General features: G+C 42.2%; 2 protein-coding genes across 6 annotated transcripts in view; one reads left to right on the forward strand and one right to left on the reverse strand.

The window, feature by feature from the left end:
* The window catches only part of LOC6734428, a 105766-nt gene that overhangs the window by 72088 nt on the left and 6818 nt on the right, over positions 1–26860 (reverse strand). For 4 of the 5 annotated variants that reach the window (XM_016182027.3, XM_016182029.3, XM_016182022.3 and 1 more), the window contains exons 2-3: positions 7870–7963; positions 1274–2097 (exon numbers count right to left, since the gene is read on the reverse strand). In XM_016182027.3, coding sequence (XP_016029723.1) covers positions 1274–1810 — 537 coding nt within the window. In that variant the 5' untranslated portion in view covers positions 1811–2097; positions 7870–7963. The remainder of the gene's footprint in view (positions 1–1273; positions 2098–7869; positions 7964–26860) is intronic. The other variant, XM_016182030.3, reaches the window with a different exon arrangement.
* Positions 21564–22265, forward strand: LOC27206171. Its single transcript, XM_016168049.3, has one exon. The coding sequence runs from the start codon at positions 21581–21583 to the stop codon at positions 22217–22219; it is 639 nt and encodes a 212-aa protein (XP_016029729.1). The 5' UTR covers positions 21564–21580; the 3' UTR covers positions 22220–22265.

The raw sequence follows: 26860 nt of genomic DNA on the forward strand, positions 1-26860 counted from the left end.
ACAGTAAGCCAAAGGAAACTGGTTTTTATTCACTTCAAATTGCTAAGCGCGCGCAATTAATTAATGCATTTTGCTCATTTGTCCAAGAAAGTCTCCGATTCGCGCTGAAATCGTGGAAGGAAATTCCTTATTTACACAATCATATTCCCAAAAGCAAACGAAATTGAAAATGAAATTGTGTGATTGCTGTTTCTGCCGATTTCAGTAATTGATTAAATGAGTGAGTGGAAAAAGGGGTGTGAGGTGGGATTTATCGGCGAGTGACTCGCATTTCGGGCAAAAACTCGCCCACAGTGACTGAGAAAAGTCTGTCGACAAGTAAGCTGTAAAATATGCAAGCTGTGACACCTGGAGGCCTTGAAAAATATATCTCAGTGGTCTCGGTCTTGTAAGCCTCAACAGATTTTTATCGAGGAATAAAGTAAATAAATCTCCATGACTGTGAGAACTGGACCAAAAAACTATTTGGTATGCTGATTTTGTGTTAGCCGCAAGCTGATAAGATTTACTTAGCCGATTTTGACACGCCCTCTTCCGCCACTGAATTTTTTTTAGCACTATTAATATATACTATTTCGAACAATTATCGGACAGTGCATAAGAGCTTAAATAGCTTTTCTCAGAGCAGAGTCTTTGATTTTTTACTGTAACGCCAATAAAAATTTCTATGATCATTTTCCGCCTCCGTAAAAGAAGAATAGAGGCCTGTTTTTGCATTCCAGTTTTGAGCATAAATTAGCAATTTGTGTCCATGGCGCCAACTTAGTTGCACATTTTTAACCGTTGCAGCTCGGTTTCATACAGGCATGCTAATTATTAATTTATTAAAGCAATTTCCGCTGACACAGACAGCAACTAAGAACAAGAGAGCTCAGAATTCTAACGGCTGCTTGTCATTTTAAGAGACCAAACTCGTTAGCGTGCTAAACGAAGTCTAAAAGTGCAACAGGTATCAGTATATGGAGGAGTAAGTTACTAAACTACATATATGTCGAACTATAAAATACTCTAGCTCTGATTGGTAAAAATCCTTCAGTTAAGTAGGGACGGCTCCCATCTTTATTTAATGTATATACTTTTTTATACGTTTACAATTTTTGTATCTCTTTAAATATATATTCTGAGAAAGGGTATTGGCTGAGGCGAAGCCCACCATCTCATGATCAATTGCAAATTTATGCGCACACGATACAGCCATTACCTGTTGTATCCCCGACCCGTACTATTCCTCTCATCGCCCCCAAAACACGTACCCATTTTTGGGATCACTCACCTTGAGGCTGTTGTAGGGACGTTCCAAGTGAAGTTTGGCCTGGATGACGTCACGGCTCTCCTGCTGTTCCTCATTAGAGGCCTTCAGTGACGTCATGGACTGCGATTGCTTCATAAGGTCGTTCCCAACACTATTGGTGCCATAGTTTAGCTGTCCGCCGCCGGGGGCGCTTCTTTTGGGTGCTCCATCGCCCGTTCCCGCTACATTCAAATTGGCACTTCCTCTGGATCCTCGCCTCTGCTTTTTGAGGGAGCTGCTGCGGCTACTGCTGGCCGATTTCGTTGTAAGTCCGGCCTTATTCGGGGGAGTGGCTGGCCTGGCAAAAATACCATCCAATTTAAGTGGTTTCGTTGTATGTTCTATATTTTGGGTGGTGGCGGTTTCGCTGGGGGACTCCGAATCCCTCACCGAACCTTCTTTTCCACCACTAATCATGGCCGCTTTTTCAGTCTCTTGGTTACTTATCAACGCTACTTCTTTCTCTGATTTCGGGATTACCCCTTCTCTTCCCGTCTCGTTTTCCTGTTGCATTTCCATTGTTTTCCAACTTTATTTGGCTGTATTAACCATGTGTGCATGGGGGATGTACAATGTTTTATTTAGAGAGCGAGTTATGTTAATCAAACCCCTCAAAAGTCGCCCAATATTTGCATGTCTGCCTGGCTTCCTCTTATTTCCATTGTTTCCCGTTTCGTTGCCGGCGTTCCGCTCCCTGGCAATGACCTTCAGGGCGTTCCTTTCGATTTCCGTTCGTTTTTATGCAAAATACTTGTTTCGTTATTTTGATAAAATGTCGGTTAGTTTGCGTATCTAATTCGATTCCACTGAAATAAGAGAGTAGGGAAAATTGCACATTAGTTGAAAGGAAATCATACGAATTAGGTGGAAAATAGGAGGACAGAGATGAAATGATGATTATGATACAAGAGGGACCACCTCATGGGGCAGCATAATTAGCAGAGCACTGCAGTTATTCGTTTCTCATTTTCCTTCTACTAATGATGGGTATTATTACTATAGGCAAGCCATTAAAATCCAAAAGCAAATTGCACGGGGTCTGTCTTTAATATGGTTTCATTTCCTACAGCATTTCTTTACAACACCTTCTGCAATAGGCGGATCTCATTAGTTGATCGCAGCTGCATTTCGTTAACGAAGAATTTAAATGACCACTCTCCGTTCATCCGGAAAAAGCAAAACTTTTAAAGGGGTAGTAATAGTGTATCAAACATGTTGTGGATTTAATGTTTCTCCATTTGACCCATTATTTAATCCGACGTTTTTTTGGTATAGCAGCAGTGTGAGCTATCAGATGTTGCAACACCATTGCTGTGATGAAACTCCATTCTCCTCAGACTTTTGCATAATTATCTCCCGTAGAACTATCAAAGCCTCATATCTCGTATCACATATCATCACACCCACTCCAAGGTAAACAAAACGAAACTGTAAACGGCAATTAAAAGCAACTGTGACCCGCAGAAAACGAACTGCATAACCACGTATGGTATAGCGGCGGTTTGTGAAGGAGTCGGCGGGAGTCGGGGAAATTATAGTAATTACGTATGCAAAATATTACTTAATTCCAGAGCTTTAGCTTTGGTCAACGACTTCCGAACGGACAGCGAGGAATTTAAAACAATGAACGCGATTCTAATCGCGCTGCAATCAAATTTTCATACGAAATTTGTCGCGAAAAACAGTTGTGGGCCAAATTCGTATGCAAATTGGTTAGCGAGCGAAAAGGCGGTGGAAGTTGTCCAATTCCAAAAGTGGCCTGCAAGCGTTCATTTAGCCACTTGAGCGCCGGATACCAAAGGGGGAAAAATGAATAATAAAATCGGCAACAAAAAGTGGGTGGATGTGGTTGTAATTGAGGGAGGAGGGCGTGCCTCAAAAAAAGAAAACAAATCAATGCCAAGAGCTGCAAATAAAGTTCCCAGGTCTTTTGGCTATAAAAAGGAGTAAAAAAGTAAAGCACACCCAAATTAGAGTTTAAGCCCATTAATGGCACGATTGCTTGCAGTGATCGATTTCTGAATAATCTGTATAACAACCAAAAGATCGATAAATTTACAAATTCAGATTGCATCCAAATAATTAGTAGTGATTTTGAATTCCGAAGCGAGTTGCACCGCATTTAAGATGTTTATCAAACATTTTGTGTGAGAGTTTGACTTATTGCATACGCTTATTTTTAAATATATTTTCCATTTTGAAGAACCATAATTTTTGCTTATCATACTTATGGACTTTTGCGACTCTCAGACATATTAATTACATAATTAAGAAATTAATGCGGACTCTTTTATGTGCTGGCCATAAATTTAAATGCTCTGCCTTATGACTCAGAAAGTAAAATGAGGAACGCTGTCCTCTCACGATTCCCCTTTTTTGCAAATGTTCACTCGGCCTGCATGCGAAATGGAAGTTCGCATTCGCGACTGACTAACAGCCGCAAGGCGGTTGAAAAGGCGTTGAAAAAGTAGAAACAGATATTCGAATTCCTCCCCTGGCCAACTAACTCATTTGGGAAATAGCAAATTTCCAGTTAACGTTGTTCAAGTTTGGTTTGGCGTTAAACTTCCGCATGGAAATGGCACAAGTGAGCGGTCTTTACATGTAATTTCTTTAATATTTAAACTTACGAGTCCCACAAATTCCAAATTTCCAACTTAAAATCACCAAGCATCAGTGACCCTTTGACAATCAAACGAAGCATTTAAAGCCTTTAAAACTCCACAAATATGCAAATTGATTCCCTCATTATGCCCATACCCAAATATTTAACACTTTCAGATAATAACTCACTATACTCTGGACAGTTTTTCTTTTGAATCTTTTCTTGACTTTGTCTAACCACCTGTTGAACTCTTGCATAAGACACCTGTAAACATTCGGTAATAGCACAAAAGTTCCAAAGAAAACCGATCTTCAAGCGAAACGAAGCCAAAGTCGAAAGACCGACCAAAACATGTGGAACATAAAGTTTGGCCACAAGGCCCACAGACCTCGGAGATCCGAGATCCGAGACCCCAGAGATCGGAGACCCACAGCAGAAGAAGCAGCCAAAGCAGAGGCCATTAATAAGCACAAAGAGGAGCCGCAGTAAAGGGGCAGCCAAAGGGAGGGCTAAAAATAGACAAATATTTGCGTAAAAATAAGCCAACGAAACCGAAATGAAGTCAACACACATGTGGATCGGATTGTGGGGAGTGGTTCCAGTGCAAGGGGTCTTCCAGATCGAAGGTCCCTCCATTTTGTCCATGCCAGACACGTAGTTTCCGAGACAATCGTAAATCTACCAGGGCTCATTGTTCATCGCTATAAAATGCCGGGAGGGATGACAATAGAATCTATTTCAGTTTGCTTACAAACGCATATTTTTGGGTAAGCAAAACTTTCGATTTTCAATGGAGTATTTCTAAATGTTGTTGAAACTGCTAATCTTTTGATAACAATACCCAACGTTCTTTTCAACTTAAAAAAAAACATTGATAACTCACTAGCTTGATTTCCTCAAATAACTATTACTACTTGAAAACGAAAACAAAACTTTCTTTGTTCTTGTTCCCAACCTTAACACTTCATTTTCACTTACTTTGAACTCCACTCACTTCCGTTTTGCTCTTTATCTGCTAAACATTTGGTCCATAACGAATGAAATGAGAACAGAGAATCCCCGCAAACCGGATGTCTACTCACTAAATCGCTATTTATTCACACGGTGGAAAACTCTGTGACCAACTTAAGCAAGTCAAGTGCCAACAATTGGGGAAACCAATTATTTTGTTTGCCCAGATTTTCCGATGAACTTTACTCGTGCCCCAAGATTAGATAGAGTTGATAAGGCAATTCCGCGACACTCGAGTGGCCCAAAATGAAATCAATTTAATACGAGTATCACTATCTGGGGCCCCAGTCGAGATAAGACTTCGAAAATCGTATAGTTGGCCACAATAAGTCATAAAAGTCCGCGTACTTGGCCATAATTTAGTCATCAGCTGGTTTTGAGTGTGAAGTCATGAGTAAGAGTGATTGTACTTAAAATTTAACTTTTTAAGTAAAATAAATATATTGACTATAAATAAACAGAAGAATTGCGGGAATCATTACATTGACATTTTTTAAAGAAATTAATTAAATAATTTTATAACAGTCCATTTGAAATGCCATCTCTAATTGCAAAAGCTGAAATCGCTCGCAGACACCAAGTCGAGCACAGTGTTGGACAATCGGAGACCCAGACCGAGGAAATCGACATTCCGCAGACCAAAGCGTAATTAAAATATTGTTTATACTATAGTGCAGCCGTGGCAGCAACAGCCGCAGCTATATTTTATATGAACAACCAGCAGCCAGCCAACCGACTTATCTGCGAATTCTTCTAAGAATCGCGTTGGCACTGTCTTCCACCGATTTGGCCATTCACGCCGAGTTGACCAGGCCAAAAGCCGTGATTGGAGGGGTCGGTCTCCTCCAAAGGCAGGCAGCCTGCCATAAGTTGGCAGTTGCCAAAGACAGTTGCTGCAGCAGCACCGCTGCAACTGCTACAGCTGCTGTTGCAGCAGCAACACCTAATGAATTGTCAACTGCAGGCACACAGAGAAGGGGAAGGGAGAGGTGAGACGACGTCACTTTTGGCACACGTGAGTGCTGGCCAAGTGGCCAAATCGCTGGCAATCTGGCGACAATAACAATAACCATATTGACTTGTAAACCAACTTCGTGGCAAAGGCATTGGAGCAACGGCCATGCAACCGCAAAAACACAGAAACAATCACAATATGTGGTCCAGTGCAACCTACTTTAAATTAAGGCGGTCTGCCCACAAAGTCATATTTTCCTCCTTTTTTTTGTGGCAACAGAGACAATGAATTGTTTAATTTGTAGTGGTCGTGTCTGGCTTTGACAAACTTTTATCGCCCAGTGATACATGAGATACGACGATGGCGGGGAAGATAACTGAAGCCATCGTAGTTACTGATCTAGTTACAAAAGGGTTTTATCTGGGTGCCACATTTTGAACAGTCTTTTTTAAGCTAAACCGGTTTCTGTTTGATAATCCATTTTTTCTCTCCTTGATAAGCTGACTTGATTCTACGATGCGCGTTTTCTTGCTTAGTTCCTTTTATTTTCCCTCTTCATTTGGTCATCTATTATCAAGTCTTCTTTCTCCCCACTTTTATGGCCCACAGTAGCCAACAATTATTGTCCATAGTTTTTCACCAGGCCATAAACATTTCATTCTTCGCTATATATTTCCATATTAATTACTGTTTACTCGGTTCGCTCTTGACTAAAATCTTAACATATGTTCCTTTGCCACGACCCCCCAAATGTCAAAACTGCTCCTCCAGAAAGAAGGTCAAGAAAAAAATGAACTACAAATAAAATGAACTGCAAGTGTTGTGCGACGTATGGCGACGTGGAACATGGTTACGGAATAAAGACACTGGACAGAGGACCCACTCAGCCAGGCCAAAACAAAAGGAAACTTTTTGGCCTGGTTTGACTTTCGGTGCAAGAGCAATTAGAGAAGTGGTCCACCAATAAAGGAGCCCACGAAACAACGAAAGTTATCGTATCTCTGAAAGTGGGGACAAATTTGGTTAACATGCAAACATTGTATCGCCACCTTCCAAGAACGCAGACAGCCAAATACCCTTTCTTCCAATCTACCAGCAAAAATATTACAGTTTACTATAAAATCTACTTCGGTGGCGTTCGACTGTTTGCTGCTTTTAAGTTGTCGCTAGCAACAATTTGTCTACAAGCCATAAACATTTTGACTTCAGCCGCCACCTCCCCTTTCCCCGCGTTCCCTTACTTCTTTCAACGCCCCACACCCCATTTTCCACCTTTTCCCCTTCTAACCCCACCAACACTTGTCTACATTCCTGAGCATATGATAAATGTTTTGTGTTTTGTCTGTTTTTGCGGTTTGAACACGTTTTCCTCGTGTTCTGCGATCGTTTTTGGGGTCCCCGGCACATTACACATGACAGCCAGAAAAGCTATCAAAGCTCCAGACAGCAAAAAATGGATTTGGGAAAACTAGTCCCGATTTGACCACGCCTTTTGCCAGGCGAAGTGGTTTCTTGTGACCACTGACCCACCAAACCAACAGGCGGTAACTCTTTCGGCGGATGACAGGTGGCGAAGCAGTAAATAACCCACAGTCACACCCCCAATCTGGCCGATCAGCCTGCAATATGCTAGCAAATTAGTGGGTTAAGTGGTGCAGGAAAGGCAGAAAACATAAATTTAAAATCACCTCAAAGTGGTTTAGAGAAGCTAATTAGCGAGGGAAAACAAAGAGCAGTTATATAGGATAACTAATAACTGTTGCTAAGGAATATAAAGCTATACTTTCAGTAATGCGCATACGCCGTGTTGCCTTGAACTTGGATTTGGCCCACTTCCTAGTAGTGAAGTGGTAACTGCTCAATGATCTCTCTTAATTAACCCATTACGCCAGGCAAAGTGTGCGAAGCACAGATTGAGAGATACGGATGAAAACGCTAATAAACACATCTATTATTTTTGTTTCCCCCAAAAGCCATCGCAAAGTTAATTAACAGACAATTACTCACATAATCGAGTGTGAAAAGCGCGCAAATTGTGCGAAAGTTGAAATTCATACACATATCCATCCCATCCATTCGATGCCATTCAATTCACTTTCGGCTGAAACGAGATAAAGGAGATGATAAATAAACGCGTGTTAAAACAAACAAGCGAATTGCTGTGAAAATGTTGTGAATGGAGCGGAAACGGAGTTTGACTAATCACAACAACAACCAGATAGAAAATTGGAAATTGTTTACCAATGTTTTTGATATTAGCACTTGGCACAGACATTGCATAATGGAAAGTCAAACGCAGAAACTGAGGCACCAAGCATCAACTTTTACCAGCTAATATTTGATAGGGAACATTTGGATACCCTACTTCAAGAAACTTAATTTACGATTTACATGCCATAGTTTGTATAAGCGGAAGAATACCTGGTATTTTCCTAGTATTTTTGTATATTTTCAAAAGAGATCCAAATAGTGTGATATTCCTTTAATGACTCTTTTTTTATATGATTCCATTAGAAGGGTATTCCCAACTTCTGAGTCTTAACTTTTTTTTTAATATTACTCCAACATTTTTACGGCAACCTTTCGCCAGACACCGCCGCAACCTCGGAGCTGTCTCCAGTGATAAATCAGCTGCACCGAATGCAACGAAGCAAAAAGTCAGATACTTGCCAACAAACTCCCACAAACTCCGACTACTGCACGACATTTTTTTTATTTTGTTTCGCTGTTTTCGGTGCAGATTTGACCGAGGGCGTCTCGCATAACAATTCATTATCATTAATTATATTTGCACTCAAATTGCACAAACGGAAAACGAGAGGAAACCCCAACTCGCCGACGAGCTGGACATGAAAAATTGAACAATGTCGATTAAATTGAAAACAATTTTACGCTGCGAAATTTCAATATTTCCCGTCATTTGCCGTTAGGCTCAACGGCCCAAAGACAACGGCCAAAACGGCATTCCCGACCCAAAACTGCATCTCGAGAGTGGGAAAGAGAGCCAAAATGTGGCTCATAAAGCATCGAGCATCGAGCAGCAACAACCGAAATATCGGCAACAACAATTTATTGGTCGCATTAACCCCAACGAACTCTCTCACTTTCCGGGGAGCGGGGGGTCACTCAGCCAGTCAATCGATGCGAGTTGTGAAAATATCATTTACAGGCAATTTGTAAAAAGCAACAGCAGCAGCCGCAGCAAATAACTGCGAACTCGGCGAAATTTGCACGAACCAAAATCCTCGAGAAAAAAATCACAAAACAAAAAAACTGAACGGCGTTTTACTTTAACAAACAATAAACAAAAAATACCCCAAAAAAGATAGAAAAAAACAGGCTGGGAAAGGGGGCAGCAGGGTGCATCTGTGGTCAAGCTGTTAAAGTCGGAAATGGGCACAAACGCCGATCGTCAGCGGTCGACAAGAGCAACAAAGCCAGAAATGACGACGACGACGACAACGTCTCCAGGCGATAATTGGATCCCTTTCCCAGTCGGTCTCAGAGTTGGGCGGTTTTTCCGGGGGCTTCGGAGGGAGAGGCCCACCGACCGAGATGGAAATTCAATGCCCTGTTTTTGGTTGAGTGGGAAATTTTCTTGTGGCTCCTAAAACTATCTGACATATGCCAGATGCGATAGAAGCTCTATTTAAGATGGTTTCATAATATTATTCAACATTTAGCAGTAGTCAAATCTTGTATATAATATATATCAATCTTGTATATAATATATATCAATTGTTAAATGATTTTATGCGCAACTGTACTCCCATGGTTTCCATTCAGTTTTATACACATTCCTGCGAGTAATTGTAGAACCCGTTTCATATAAAAACACCTTACCCAACACTTCCATAACTCTTTTGTTTGTTTCGCTTCTTTTTTGCCGGCCAACTGAAATTCAATCCTAAAGTGCAAAACTCAGATGCGGAACACACGGAAATTCTGTCAGGTGAGACGCAAATGCAACATTTTCGGCTGCCCCAACAAAAACAAAGGCACGAAAATGAATACAAAACTGACATCAAGAGCTTTCACAGAACTCTCGTCGGAAAAAAGAGATCTTAACGATCTTAAAAAGAACGAGCTCGATGAAGATTTAAGCCGAAAGAAACCCTCTTGAGTTCATTAACGAAACTCAAACGAAAGCGAAAGAGGAAGAGTGACAGGGAGAAAAGCATTCGAAATGCAATAGAAAGTGAAATGCGTTGGCAAAACAAAACTCTTGCGCAGCCACGGAAAATCTCCTCCAAATGAGCCGCGAGATGCCGACGATATGTGCTATGGACAGACCCCTCCCAACCATCACCCCCCTTCGACCGACTCCCATGACCTTGTTCGCGAATTCTGTTGACGTGCATCGAACATGGGTGCCACCATCCCCACATCTATGTACGTTCATCCACATGCCCCAAACGAGACACCATCCTTGGCGCTTTTCCAGCCGAGATAGCCATCAAGAAATATTTGAGATTCACTTTCGGAGCCGGCAAGGCGAAGGCAGCAAAACCGAAAGACAAGGCAGTAAAAACAATGCCTGGCAGTTGAGCATTGACAACTCATAGATAAAATGCTTTTCCTCAGCTATGACGCGACTCCAACAGAGAAGACGGCTCTTCTCAGTGGCAGCAAAACCATGACAAGCTCTGCTACTGCAGCTCGAAAGTGGAAGCACACGACGAAAGCAGTCGAATAAAATCAAATCTAGGCTCACTTTCCTACACTCTGCTAAATAAATTACTGGGAAAAATTCAACAAATTATAATTATACTTATAAAGTCAAGAGAAATGACAACCTTAAAGAATCGCGTCATATGCGATCTGATACAACTCTGTTTAAATAGTCGATATACCCTCTATATCCAGCAAAATTGTCCCCAACTTGTTGGGGATGTGTGGGCTGGAAGACTGGAATGAAATGCCACAGATTCGATTTTGATAAAATGCCAGGCACATGTTGGGAGCTCAGCGAAGAAAGAAAAAGTGAGAATCGGCGTAATGAGGGAAAGAGATGGCGCTGCCGCGAACCGCCTGCCGATAAATCTTCCAAACTAACTTTTGCCATTGCAGTTGCAACTCGCAACTTGCAACTTCAGTTGCAGTTGCAGCAAATGAGCAGAGGAAACGAGAGTAAGCAGCAGTAAGGAAAATCGGGGAAGAGTGGGCAATTGGTAATATCTAGCGTGCGTAAGAGACACATGTGCACATATGTATGTATTTATGGTAGTTTGGTGTCCGACTTGCGATAATTGGGCCAAAACGAATGCCTCGGGCAGCGGCAGGTCGGCTGGATAATTGATATGTTTACAGCTCCATTTTATTCGCAACTCAATTAAACCCGCGTCAAGCTGTGACAAGCCATAAACCGAGGAAGACAATCCAACAATTAGAGTCTCGATTTGTATCCATTTTCGGTTTGGTTCACTTTCGTTTTCCATTTCCATTGCGATTGGAAGTGTGAAAGGTTCACCGCGGACTGGTGATCTTCAGGTGGTCTCAATTGACTTTGTTGTGACTGCTTTTGGTTCGGGGTTAATGAAATCACAGTGATCTTCAACTTGGCATCATTTATAGGAGACATCTTTCTTCAGGAGATAAGATAGATAGATCGATAGAGTGACAACTTAATGACAGTTGTGGCTGAGTTGAAGATAATGTCGAGATGGGAACCCTAGTTTAAGGTAGCTTAAAATGTAACTTCCTATTTAGCATTATTGGTTTTAATAATTACACCCCTTTTGACAGATTAATAGGTTGGTATTTAAAGTGCTTTATGTTTACTTAGGCACATAATACAAATCAGACTGTTCGCCACTAGCCCTGCTATACACGACGAGCCCAATCTTATGATTTTTTATATTGCCCCAATTTGCTTTTAATTGGCCAACGAGCATTGCTCAATATCAAGTTTTTCCTTTATTTTTAGGTCGCCTGGTTTCGATTATGTAAAGTCCTCGCATATAAAAAACATGCCGATATGAGTGGCCGCTCGTTTGACAGACTAACTGAGTGACTGCCTCAACTGAACCAAGTCATACACACACGAGTATTCACTGTACCTATGTATGCATATGTGTGACTCGATAGGCGGGGGCACCCTAGATATGTATAGTGGCTCATAAAGACGGGAAAAAAGAAACAAAGCGACTTTCCGTGCAGCAATTAAAAAGGCATCAATACACTGCAAACAAAAAGTATGCAGAAACAAGATCACTACGAGCGACATGGACGCCGAGGCCCAAACTGAAAAATTGAAATACTTGTTGGAATCTGGCGAGGATCACAGGAGTCGCAGCTGGAGCTGGAAATGCCGTATCCAAAGCGTGTCCCCGGCATCTGGAAAATGTTCGTTAATTGCACAAACTAAAACTTTGCCATTGTCACAGCTCGGGACTTTGACTTCGGCGAACAAACATTGGACTTCCTGTGCCTCATCAAAACCGAGAGACATGCAACATGGAATCGGCTTTTGTTGCTTCGGTTTGTTTTCCTCTAATGATTAATTGACTTTTGCACCCAAAACACGTTCGATCTTTGTTTGATCTTTGCTTCCTTTGGCGGCCACCTCGCCAGCTCCTAACTACTAGCTCCTAGCTGCTCCTCGCAAACCATTTTTCGTCGTCTTTATTCAATTGGAAAATTGCTCTTTTAATTTCCACCGACATTTCTGGCGGATCGTGTTTGGTATAAATATTTATGCATTTTTCCAAATGTGGATTTGTGCAAGCGTTTTCGGTCGGGCGATGGCAACGTGAGTTAAAATGGAATATCAGCTAGCTCCCAACTTCTTACTTTAAATGGATCACATAGGATACTTGATGTTTGACTCGTTTTAAAGGTGACACTTACTGTTATTGTTAAGCTTGCCTCTAATTTTTAACCCGCCGCGTGTCACGTACCCATCTCCTGGCGACTCACTTAGCAGCTCTTGGCTTATGACGTTTATCACGGAGTCCCGGGACTCAAGAGCTGGAAGCCAAAAGAGTCATGTGTGTCTGTGTGCGCTGTTTTGTTTGCCTCGACTGCCATCGTTTGTTTCGGCTCGTTCGTGTGATTAATTTATTGTTCAATACAATTGCGTATGAATTATTGAGATAGCGTCAGAAAATGACATGCAACGGCCGCCGACGTCGCCGCCTCAGGTGTCTTACAAAATCCCCCGACCACTCCTCTCCCCAGCAGATCTCATTGTCTGATCTCAAGGCTGGGAAAAGCAAACGCAATTCGAAGCTCTCTGTGTGTACGTGCCCGCCGAAATATTAAAAGAAAGAAACCACGAGCCCCCCGAAAAGTGCATTTCATAAATGCATCTAGCAGATACTAGATACTCGAACTGGGAGTTCGCATTGTGTGTGCTTTTCCATATCGCACTCGCCACTTTCACATTGGGTGAAACCAATGGCCGAAAGTGTAACTCTCAACGGTTAATCATGGGGGTTAAGGTTACCTTTTGAGTCGCGGCCTGAACTTGAGATGGAGTTCACGTGATTAGGACGGTGAAATCGCTTTAAATGAATTATATTTGGGTCAGGTGGATGTACAATAGGTCCCTCCCCCGCAGAAAACTTCTTTCCGCACAACAGCTGCACAAATATACAAAAATACTCCTCCACTTTCATTCAAGGCTCTGCTCACGTGTGTATGTCCTTCCTGAATGTCAATGTTGAGCAAAGACCCCCTCTCTTAGAATTAGGGTTTCGTTCGTGAACTCTCCTTTTTATGGATCTCTGACATGCGAACTATATGAACTTTACACTGCAGAACAGGGTGTGTGTTTAGCTTTAGGTTTTGTTTATGGTTAAATGGGTTTGTAAGTTTTGTAAGATCTTACAAAAGGTTTGTATTAAGTCAAACTATGGCTTTAATGATTTTGTTTTATCTTTAAAGTAAAAAACTCATGACTCTTATTATGCTACAAAAAACGTCTAATGTCTCCGAGAAGGGTATCCTCCTCTCTGTACATTTCATTCTCCGAAATTCGCGGCCATCGCGTGTTTGAGCCAAGTTTTAAAAACGAAAACACGAAAAAGAAGCCGGCGGCAGCGGCTTTTGTTTTGCAGCCTTGTTACTGTTGTTATTTTTCGATGCGACTGATGTTTGTGTGTGTCTTACCCCCTAAAATTAGCCGGTTAAAGGTGGTGAAGGTGGTGGTGGTGGGCAGACGTTGAATTTTAATTAGCAGCACTTGTGTCTGGCCGCAGGAGTGGGCGTGGCGCGCCCATAAATACTGCAAATACGAATGTGAGCGAAAATTTAACACATTTCTAAGGCACAAGCGACGACAGCGTGTTTGGAAAGACCTTTTATAATTACGGAAAAAATTAAACCCCTTTTATTGGCGTTTTTCCAACGTTCAACGACCTGCCACCAGCCGCCAGGTGGCGCCTCAGACAGTGTCTTTTTTCGCTCTTCGTGCAATTTGCATTGTTAATTTTGCATTTTTGGTTTTTGTTTCATTGCCTTCCAATGGTAATTAAATAGTCATAAATCAGACAACCGCAGCGAAATTGAACAACAAACCGTTTGGCATGCGAAGGCGGCATTCGATTGAAAGTATTTCAAATTGCACTTAATGACACTTGTACGAAGTAAAACTAAATTGGATGATGATGCGGTGGAAAGCGTTTGGAAGTTTTTAATAGAAAATCGGTGAAATTCAAATTAATTGTACATTTTGCATTCCATATAAAAGTTATTCCCTCTTTGTTAAAGAAAACACATTCCGTGCTTAATTTTCCCTCCCAACGTAAATTAACAAAATGTGACATGAGCAAACAACTCTCCAAATGCCGTTCCCCAAATCCACCGCTGCAATTGGCACTGCCCAAGTCATTTGCATCTTGCTTTTTGGCCCCGGGACTCGACAGTCTCCATTAAGAATGCAATTTGCAAAAGATCACCACCAACCAACTAAAATGCAAAAACCACCGCCAATCTGCACCGCCAAAAAATGAGTGAGTAGCCGCAGGTTCCGTTCCTGTGCGGAAAGCCACTTGACAAGTTGTTTTATTAATTTGTCAAGAGTTTCTGGGCTGATGGGTGAAATTTGTGGCCCCAGAAGAGGAGATGAGAAGACAGCAGGTGAAAATTAGAGAATCACCAAGAAGATCAAGCTGGCAGAAAAAAGTGCGACAAAAATATGCTGCAAAAGTAAGTCAAATTGTGCGTACGCAAAGAGCTTGAAGTACGAGGTTTTCTCCTGGCTTTCTTCACTTTTCAATTAGCCCAAATCTGTTCAGTTATTTATTGATTAATTAACTTTTTCTTCTTACCTATACAGGTGGTCTTAATAGGGTGAGTTATATTGATTAGAATATTGTTATTTCATTAAAAACGCATATTCATTAGGGAACACAATGCTATTCAGAAAGGTTACACTCTTTCAAAGTGTAACCGTGGCATTTTTTATTATTTTTGTGCATTTGGTAACACTTTTCATAAACTGGCGCCAAAGGCTGATGTGTGTGGGTTTTCCTTTGACTGCGAAATTACAAGATATATATTTCATTTCGCTCGGCGAAAGAAATGCAAATCTCACATTTGTCTTTCCAAGGCGGACAGGACAAGGAGACGACCGCTGTCCAGCAGACCAGTGACAGTAGCCATCGCCAGACCGCCCACTACATCCTCCCCTTGCAACCTGCAACTTGCCACATCGCATGTTGCTTCTGTTTCCACGCCGGCGACAAGTGAATGTTGCCTCAGAGGAGACAGAGCAAACACCCGCATTGATTTTTGGCCCCGACTCGTTCGCCATCAACTCCTCCGATTCCGATTCCAACCTGCAACTCCCACCTGCTCTTTTCCGCGAGTCTGGCGTTTTCGTTTTCATTTCCATTCCATTGCATTGCATTGGACTCTCTCTGCGGACGGGCGGCTTTAATGAGTTGATTTCTGTCTCGTTTGGAAAATTGCAGTCTCCGTCTGGGGCTCAAACTCCAAGGTGAAAAGTCCGCCGTTGTTTGAGGAGGTTAGGTTAATGTTGATGTTAATGACGTTTTTAAGCGACATGACGTGATGCGGCGGCCGCTGCTAGTTGCTGTTTGTGATTGCTGAAGTTGCAGCCGCTACTGTAAGGCAATTTTAATTAATTTAACTGATTGTTTCGATGGCAGAGCCGCAGACCCTCAGAAAGCACTGACAAATGATTAACATGGCTGCAGATTATCGCAAGCGATAGACAATCCAATCAATAAGACATTTTGAACTCAGCTAATTTCCTAGGCCACTTTGCCACTCATTTAGCTATGGAAATAAAACTGTTTTTAAGTCTTAGGGACAAATAAAAAACAACTTTCTATTCATCGTTTCATTTCTAATAAACAACACTTGGGAGAAAGGAAGTGTAGCCAGGGTTTAATCAATTTTGTTTGAATATGCAAACAGGATACCCATCACCACTGCTCGTAAGTTTTCCTGCGCATGAGAAAACTTTAATGGTTTCATATGACGCCTGGCTTGCTGATTGGTGTATTCCTTCCTGGAAAATGCATTAAAGCAAAGCCAGAGTCATTGGTCCCGTCCCTTCTCCTTTTTATATCAATGTCATGAACTGACAGCTGGCAAAAGTCTCTGCCCGCCTCCTTGGCAAATGAAATGCATTGTCAGAGAGTGTCGACTAATTTTTATTGATTTTGGCTTTGCATGCACTTGTTTGGAGCAACTTGAATAAAACATGAATGGTTTTCCCTTTGCCCATTTCAACGGGCGTTGCTCGAGGGATAAACATGGAAAATTCTCGCCATTTATTGTCATGGTAAATGGAAAAGATTTCTAAAAGAACCGACTGGGGACTTACTTGAACTTGATCCCTTTTCCCCGTTTTACTCCATCCACAATCATTGATGTGATCCAACTGCCTTCTTCTCGCCTGGGGGGATAGATATCTACTCAAAACTAATTACACGCTTTAATATGAGGGGGGCGTGTTTTTCCACCTCATTCTCCCCCGATTCTTCCTGAACCATTAGTCAGCTGTTTTGGGCGGGTAAATGCAGTCATGGATACGATTTTCCTTTTCTGTTTTTCCTCGCCGCTATTATGAGTGCAATGTATTTCAAGTGCAGTGCGAATGCACTTATCATCTCTGTTTTCCTAACGGTTCCATAAAATGGAACGACTACGGGATTGGAAAGTGGGAGTGGCAGAATGCAAACACCCTCCGCATTCAATTAGAACTCGATTTTTGATCGATAAACGCGGAGTAGGAGGTGTGACCATGGCACAACTTTAATTACTTAATTTCGAAAATCAATTTGAGGTGCAGCCTGATACGAAAAGCGAATGACTCCATTTGGTGTTGAGAAAACGATCTGATACTTATGATGGCATATAATTAAGCTGCCTGCTGTTGATACTTCAAGATATACTGGAGTTTATTCAAATATCTTTATACCAGTTCAACTATTTATAGCGGATTTTCTTTCTTATAAATGTATAATTATTTTTATTTCTTCTTATCAGTTTGCTCACATAATTTATTCAGGGAAAGATTTCGTGCTCCCAAACTGAAATCAAACTTTAAGCCACAAACTGGAAGTGCTAATGATGCAACGAATCTTTTTCGCTCGATCTCCGCGATGGGTGCACGATAAACTTCTCAAAATTCATTTGTCTTACGTGTTTCTCTAATTAATTGTAAGCCACATATTATTTATAATGCCCAAGGGCTCCCACATTTATAAGGCCCGAACCCTTTCGCGCTCCATTTCGCAGCGGATTGGGTAAGCCGGTATGGTGTTAACTGGGTCAATTGGAAAGTCGGTTTATTATCTCTGGGGCTCTTATTTTTCGGTTTTCATATCTGCGATCGGGAAGTGCGTGCCGGTTAGTTGAGTCAAGTGAATAGTGGAGTGTTGGACTGAACTTGTGGGCAGACAGGTACGAGTTAAATGCGTTACGGGAGGAGACGGATGGGAGGAGAAAACTCAGTCTGGTTGATGAATGGACTTGGTTCACTTGGGAACAGGTTGCAGGTTGCCATCGACAGAGGGGGCAGAAGGAGAAACCGATTTCGTTCTGGGTGTGAACAGAGTTCCACAAAATTCAATTATACACCAGAACTCGAAACGCGAAAGTTCCCTGCAAATTCAACCATCCTGAAAAGCAGTGTTCTCTAGATTTTCTCTTTGAAACGTTAAGTATTTAGATGGTTTTAATAATTGAGGAACAACATATGAGTACAATAAACTAAAGGCAAAGGCAGTAATTTCTATACTTAAAATATTTATACTCATTCTCTTCTTGTTTTAAAGCACTCATAAAAAACTAAAACGACTCAAAGCCAAGCCCATTAAAATCATGGTACTTCGATATCATGGAGCTTGACTTTGGTAATGAAATATTCAAATGACAACCAACCGAGTTGAGCAAGACCTCATAGCATAGGAAAATATTTCAATTTTTAATGCTAATTGCGTGCCAAGAGCATTGGACAGCCAAAGCGGAACGACCCTGAGTGGAACCCATGAGTTTCATATTGAATATCGAATATTGATTGAGTTGGGAGTCTTAACCTGCAACTGAGTAAGTTTTGTGTGTTGTATGGAGGAAATTGGATGCGCGATTCTTGCATTAAATCCATTTTAACAACACTGAATGGATTGCATTTATACCAGCAATGCATATCCTGCTGATAGATTTGTATAGACTCCTTGCTTCAATGGCAATCGAAAAGGGGGCAATATTGGAGTGCAACATTTAGTGGCGTGTCGAGTGGCGGAGAAAAAGTGCGGGAAAAGCGGGGGCGTGCGTGCCATGAGAAGAGCCAGAATCGCAGACAGACGGACCCCTTATGGGGTGTTCAAACATAAATAAAAATTTAACAGAGTTGTGACAGTTAACAAACGGAAAGTGCAGTGGTCATTGACGAGGGCGGTTGTACAGGGGATTTTGGGGGACGACTCTATGAGTGGAGGAGCGCCACAAGTGACCATTAAAAGCAATTGAGGCGCCACGGAAAATAAACTAAATGTGCACAAAAAACCCGTGAGTGAAGCCACCGCTTGATGTCTCCATTAAAGTAGCGAACCCCGCGTGGGTTTTTCCCCATCAACGAATTTCCCAAAATCGGACAGTGCAAACCCTGCAGCTTAAGGTTAAAGGCTCACTCGATTTGCCCACCTTCCGCCGCTCCCCTCGCATTTGCATCCTGGCATTTTTCCCATAGCTGCTGGCCGCCAAAAGGAAATTAATTTATATGAAAAACAATTTTCTACGCTGGCCAAGTTTCGTTTTTGGGGCCATGGGAAGCAGGAAAAGCGGCATTGCGTGGAGTTTTCTACTCGCTATTTTCCTTCTTTTTTTAATTTAAAGTTTCACGATATGCACATTGTTGTTGTTGCTGGCGGCTCGTGTTTAGTTTTTATAATGAATTTGTTTTGGCTGCTTCTTAAAGTTTAATTTTATATAGTCTTCTTCGTCTTTCTGCTATTATTGCCAACTGGTTTGTGCCTAATTGAGACACAACGGCTGTTGTTTTCAATGCACTTAACATTTTCCTTGGGAATTATGTCAGTTGGCTAGGCAGCAAAAGAGGCGGGAAAATCGAGGGAGTGGCCTGGATTGGTTTGCAGTTTCTTCCTTGTGTTGCTTGGATGTTACCAACAACACAGCACGCATAATACGGCCTCAAAAGGGGAGTTGGAAAAGTGGGCGGGGAGTGGTCGGTGTGGGTGGGGTTGTGAAGCAGTTATGGGAACCAGGGAGCATTGCACAAAAATGCATTCATTTTATCAGCATTGTTTGTTAATATGAGAAGTGATTTGCTTGAGTTTAAATAGGGTCGGGAACTCCCGAAATAATTACGCTTATAAATAAATTCACTTCTAGGGTGAAATCAACAAAAGATAACTAAAGTTACACATAGCAGTGTATGCTAACTTTTATGAACAAAAAACACTCACTTCTTGTACATTCAACAGTATAATCCAATTAGTCATCATCCTGTGGAACCAGTTTGAACTCCTCTGATAAATTCCTCATTAATCTTTTGAGCAATTCCTATGTACATAACAACGCACCCGTTTCTTATCCGACGACATGCAATGTGTTTTGAGAACTGTACTTCAAGCTTCCACACAACATACATTTATGTATATATGCGGGTTGTGATAATCCCTTTCATTCCCCCTCGTTTGCTTTAATTACGCGGAATTGTGAGCTGTCAACATATCAAAAATGTTTCCTTCCATTTGGTTATTTTCGAAATTGCTCGCTTTTTTCAATTCGCTTCTCTTTGGATTGAGCACGACAAATTCAAAGTTCTGACATCATGCGCTGTGTTCGCAGATAGGTTCCCAGGGTTCCAATTAAATTCAGGGAGTGCCCTCAATCCCCAATGCCGCTCAATCCCCAAAACAAACTCCACTCGAAAAATCATATTAAATTGTATTAGCAAATTTATTGCATTTAACCCAAAGACATGACAACGTATTTCGGGCAAAAAAAGGGGGTGGGGGGAGCAAACCACGCACAGGAAAACAAGCCGGCAAAAACACACCTACAAAAGAGGCTCAAAGGGGTTTCGGGGATTTCGGAGTTTTCGGGCTTGAAAAATCGCAGGAGAGCTGGCAGAAATGTCAAATTGGCAGACAAAACAGTTACAAAATTTGAATGGCAGCGCGGGAGGGGGCGAATGATTGAATGAGCGACTGACTGAATGAATGCATGATTGAGTGAGTGTCTGCCTATCCTCCTCTCCTCCAATGAGCCCCCACCGATGCAAAGGCTTTCCAGTCGTTTGCCAATGCAATTGGCAAACAAGGAAGCAAAACGAGCTGCTGTCAATTCAAAATGATCCGCACAGACAGTTAAAATAAAAAAAGTGTTCCAGGGATGGAAAGGAGAGGGTCTATCGCCGGCAAGAAGCAGAATCCTCCGCCACTCAGGCGACGCCACAAAAATAAAAGACTAGGAAGTATTGGCTGTCACACCGAAGACGTGGATACCCTCTTAAACATGCAGATGTAAATTGATCAAATTAAAAACAGCTGGGGTTAGAGATATATATTTATATTTGCCTATTATACAGATAATACTTCCAAGAATCCAAACGACTCTTTCGAAGGGAATTTAAGGCAAACACGAACAAGGCAAGAAATTAATGAAAATGCAAATGGGAAGTTGCAGTCGAGAAAAAGCGGGAAAACTCTTCGATTCGCAAATAGCGTCGAATTTGTTCAGGTGGCCCAGCTCAGACTGTTTGGTCTGGGTTTGGTCTGTCGGTGTGGCTCAGTGGGTCAACGAACTACCCACGGAACACACCTCATCCAAACCCTTTTGGGAATGACCCACCGACTATGATAAACGATTCGAGGCGATTTCATAACTGCCCCTGACACGCCCCCTTAGAAGGAGAGCGAAACAAACTTAATGATCTCTAATTAATTTGATTCAGGGGATTACTTTTTGTAGGTATTTTCTGTTTGATAAATTGTCGAGATCGGTTTGTGGAATTTGAAACTTGTGTAAGGAATGTTGCAGCCCACCTTTAAACATGAAAACATTTTCACTGATCTCGAAAGACCTTGATTTTCAGGTATGATTTTCAGATTCTGCACAGAATCCATTATCGCATACGTAATAGAGTTGTAGACAATAAATTGTATTTTTATTTTGAAGTATTAACTTGGTTATTTTTACGCCATATTTATGATGAATTTTATATGTGACTGCACAAGTAAAATATATCTGTATTTTCAGATTTCCTGGCAAATGAATGGGAGGGGGGCAAAAACTGAGCAGGCCATGCTGGTGCTCGCATCCTACCCCTGAGTTAAAAATGCGGAACTACTGGAAAAACCTTTGGCGAGTACTGGACTCCCTTACTGACCCACCTAAACGATCGGAGGACAAAGTTTTCCTGAGCGATTACACAAGTCGTCTGAGCCTGGTGACCCATTTAAGTCTGCAAAGCGAACGACGAGCTCCCCGATTTGTGATTCCATCTACACGGCGCCATGTGACTTTTTCGCCCAGCACTTTGAGGCACCTGGAAATCCGAATGGCGGTACAGCAGGCGGAAACCTCTGCCTTCCAGAATTTCGTGCGGGAGATGTACGATGGCTATTACCAACTATTACTCTCACAGGAGAGAGAGCTAACCGGCTCTCAGCCAGAACAACAGCCGGCCAATCGAAGGCTGGGACTCAAGGACCTCGGGAGACTCCAGAAAGTGGCCAGTGACCTGTGGAATCAAATGGACAGGGACCGAAAACAACAATACAAGGATCTGGCTATGATGGCACTGCATCGCCGAAGCCTACGTCTGCCCCCCGATCCTCATCGCATACCACCACACCTCAAGAGGTCCTCCAAAAAAGTGACCAAATATAAACCAACTTGTTTATATCCCTGAACTAAATTAAGTGCGATTTTTCAGATTAAAGAATGCTTAAATGGTTTGTGGATATATTTTTTGACCAAATTCCGAGCTAACCTTTGAAAAAATTTGAATAGATCCAAAGCAATTTGGTTAGGTAATGCTTCCTACACTCCGTAGATGGATCAAGACTGCATATGATTAGCATACGGATTACTTTGTCCATATCCGGCCTACGTGTGCATAATTAAACGCTCTCCAATCCGCCTGCGCTCCCATCTGCATAGGGAAATCATTTCACTGACCGGGAAATCGGCGGGGGTCGTTTGGGAAATAGTTAACGATTTTTGCTTATGTCATATTATTACATCAAAGATCTTTTATATTCAACTCACCTGTAAAGAAAGAAATAAAAGAGATTATTTTTAAAAGTTAAAAAGGAAGATTTATAATATTCTTACAAAATTCCTCTAGAAGAATGGTACTTTATCTTGACGGATTAGTTATTCTTCTCTAAATATTTTCCTAATCGACTAAATAACTCCAGCGACCCAACACAGCCTATAAATAAACCTGATTTCCCCTAGGAATTCGCCACCTCAACTCGCTTCCCCGAATCCTCATCCTCACACAATGTATCCACACCTAAAACGAGGCCAAAAGCAAAGACCAAATCGAAACCACTGCACATTGAGGCAACTTCCAACTCTTGGAGAATTTAATTGCATTCTCTGGGCGAGATCGGTGGGCGGAGTAGCGATCAGGGGGCGTGGCAAAGAGCACATATGTTCACACATTTCGACGAAGAGAAGGCGCCACTCGTTCGTGTGACATTTTTGTGACATTTTGAATGGAGAATTTGTTATTTCCACCCGATACACAGAACTTTAAAGAGGTCAGCTATGTGTTACCACGAACAAAAAAGCAAAAGTTCCCCACGTAAATCGCTTCCTTATCGTTCTGTTTCCCCTCTGCCTCGGTAACCCAAAATCCCCATTCGAGGACCCCGCCCTGGTGTCCTACTTATGCAACCGATGCTTTCCCAAAATTTCAGAAACAAGTGGTGGCCCCAGGCTAAGGGCCTGACCGATGATTTCGATGAACGACCGATCGATGGATCGATTGGCTTTCCCTCCATTCGGGTACCTATATATTTGCATTGGCCCGGAGATAAAAACAAAAAAAAAAAACGAACATTTGTTTTAACGATAATGCGCTCCCGCCCCTGCGCTCTTTCAACGTTTCCACGTTTTATGACAGCGGCCAAGCAATTAGTGCTTGCCATTTATGGCTCACACTCGCAAGCTGAAAAGCTGGGAAAATCTGGGAAAGCCTCAAAGAAACCGTTACGCAATCTACGAGATAAAGCCCAGAATTTATGCCTTAGCCGCTAATCACAGGTTGCGCGCAATGACGCCGCGCTCTTCAGTCACTAACTATATGGAATGGATCATGTGCTAAGTGATCGTCATTATCCCGGCTAAGCCATCTGGATTCTGTGACAAGTGCAGGTAATTGAGTATCCCCCCCAGGGAGGAGCACAGAGTACTCCGCGCTGATGGCTCTGGACTCGGACTCGGTTTGGGGAACGAGTGAAAGATGGGGCGATAACTTGCAGCAGGTTTATGTTCTTGCGCGTCGAGAATCGCGATGGGGACAGCCTGCCAATGTGAAAGTAAACTTGGACTGCTGCTGAAGTGCATAAGTGGATGCCAGTGATTTTTAAGAGGAATTCAAATGGGGCAAAAGTGCTGTAAAATATTTAGTGCTCTTTCTTTCCCTAAGTGCCTAAGTGTCGGAAATATTAAAATAATTATTTTTTATGTTTTCAACTACAAATACTCACAATGGAATAGCTATAATTCCAATAATTTCAAATAACTACCACTTAGATTTTAACAATTTCGTCCGCTCTTCAAGAATATCGAAGAATACCGGAGAATGGGGCAAGCCAATGCGACACGTTTAAGTGCAAAAGTCGGCTGATGGATTGATGTGGCTTCACGTGTGTCAGCGGCAAAGGCGGCACCACCGAAACCACAAGATACGAACTAACACAGCCCCACCACACACTCAAGTGCAGATACAAATACTCAGATACGAGTGCAACGAGAACTGCGAGTTGGGGCGAACGTTCTGTGGGTGAGTCACCACCCAGTTCGAAACTAGTCATACCCTGGACTGCTCCTGCCCCTCCCTCAGCCGCTCACCACCTCCCCTTCTAAACGTCACCCTCTCTGAATGAGCACGAAATTGTTAAAACCACATCGAAGAAAACAGCAAGGAATACACAAAAAGATAGAATTAAACACAATGAATAACTCGAACTTAAGCGATCAAATGTATTATTCACTTTCTGCTTACGAATGATGATGTTGCTGTGATCTTAAATATTTTTCAACTATTTATTATCAATAGGCGTATGTATGAGTATTGTATCTATTTTTTTTTTTTATTATTTATATGTAATTTAAATATTTTTTTTAAGTGCACATGAACAAGAAGAAAACGAAGGAAAGAGCTTACGAATGCAAGGAAATTGGGAGGAGTTAGGAGGCTTTCAGCAAGGGGGGTGTGGTGGGGTGTGCGTCCCTGAAAAATATCGATTTCGCTTGGCTTATGGACTTTGGGCTGCCGCTTCCTCTTCCTCTTCTCAGTTTCTCAATTCCTCAGTTTCTCAGTGAGTTGGTTTTTGTTTTGCTTGTCGCCTGCTAAGAAGGCATTCACCTCATTTCCCTCGGTGGTCAGAAAAATGCAGCAAAAAAAAAAAGAAAAAAGTGGTCAGAGGATCATTGCATAATGCCCGCTTTTGTACGAGTGTGCGTGCGGAGAAGGCTTATCTTCCCTCTGTTTTTGAATGTTTTTTAAACGAAAGAGCTAACCTAAATGAATGGAATGCCGCTTTTCAACAATTGCGGATCTTTACCCTTTAAAAGTGGCATCCAAAATAGGCGCTTTAAAAATATTGTTTCGAATTTAATAAAATAGTACTAACACATATAATTTTAAAGTCACAAATCAGCAACTCGAAACCAAAAGAGTATGTTAAGCACCAGCTTGAATACTTCCCCTGTTTTCCGCTTAACTTTCTTTTCTTGCATGGGACCAGTAAAATCATTATTTCCCTGCTAATTTATGATCGCATCTGATTGTTGCAATTGATCCCTCGGCTGAGATTCGCAGATCGCATTACGTGCGAAGTAGTTTCTCGGTTGTTTTTTGTTTACTGGCCCAAGTAATTTCTGAGCTAAGAAACGAAAACTGCCAAAAATCGGTGATAAATTTCAGCTTCGTAAGTTCTTTTCTTGGTTCTTTTTTTTAGGTCTTGTAGGTTCCCTTGCTTATCGCCAGAGTGTTTCCTTAATGAGTTTTGGCGCTGTTCTCTTTTTTCTTCATCGCAATTGGCCAACTGTAAATTAATGTCACCGAAATGGCAGCCAAACCAATTTGCCGGCGGGGAGGAAAACCGCATGGAGGGAGGGAGGGGAAACAAGCGACAAGACCGGGCCAAAACCGCTTGTCGAGCCTCTGACGGATTTCATGCCCCTGCCTTCCGATCGCCCCGCGTGTCAATTCGTCAATTGTCAACATTTGTCAGTCCTAATAAGTTTTGCAAATGCTTAGCAAAATCTCAATTTATGCTCATGTTTCTGTGGGGTCTGCGAATGGGAATGGGAAATGGAGGTTAAGCGGAGGTTTACTGCTTCGGTTTCAGTTGGGTTGGGCCTTGGGACCGGACCCATGGGGAGAGTTATGCCCGCCTTGGGTTACTTGGGGAAAATTATGAGCAAACATTTTGATAAAGTCCAAAAAGGTTGCAAACTAGGCAACTTGTTATTTAATAGTCATAAAACAAATTTTATTAGCTATCCCAGAGTCCTAACTCTCTTACGAAACAAATCATTTGATCGCTTGCTTAGTCGAGTGGAAACTACTTTTCAGGCGGCTAATTGAAATGAGTCTAGAGATCGCCAAATTAGCCAGTAACTACACTTCATTCTACATTCTGTAATGGACTTAAAAGACCTTTCCTAGCCCTCCCACTCAACCAATCTTCTCGTTTCTCGTCGCTCCCATTACGGCCCATCAGCAATTTTCAATTTACTTTTCAGCCAAATCGAACCAGACAAGCACTGAAAGCTGGCCATTATCTCGGCTTAGCACTATCCCAGCTAGGCCAAAAGCACGGCTCTTGACCAAAACAAGATGGACTGCCTCATTTGGTGGATTTATGGACTGCGAATGGACCGAAGACTCATTGTCCTGCCCTGGGGCTCCTCGAGCGCCATGAAATATGAACGTGGAACCGAGGGACAGGTGACCAGCCGGCCAAGGCAGCTCGGATAGACACCCCTTCCTAGAGCCACATTCGCACGTCTGTGCAATTTGCGGCATGCAGCAAACTTTCACATGGCCGCGCAGGCAAATTAACAGGCCCCAAAATAAAAGTATAAATAAATTCACTCCACAATGTGCCCCAGTAAGAGAAACACCCACCAAGTGCGGCTCCGACGAAAATTAAGTCTCCTGCAGAAATTCAAATGAAAGTGAAGTGAAGAATTGATGGACACCGTGTTACCTTTCCCAGTACGCAGTACCCACTACCGTGACTGCTCATGTGTGTGGCTGTGTGGGTGTGTGGGCGCGGCCATTCCAATCCACACACACTCCTGCACA

This window comes from Drosophila simulans, chromosome 3L, assembly GCF_016746395.2.
Source record: "Drosophila simulans strain w501 chromosome 3L, Prin_Dsim_3.1, whole genome shotgun sequence".
Lineage (NCBI taxonomy): Eukaryota > Metazoa > Arthropoda > Insecta > Diptera > Drosophilidae > Drosophila > Drosophila simulans.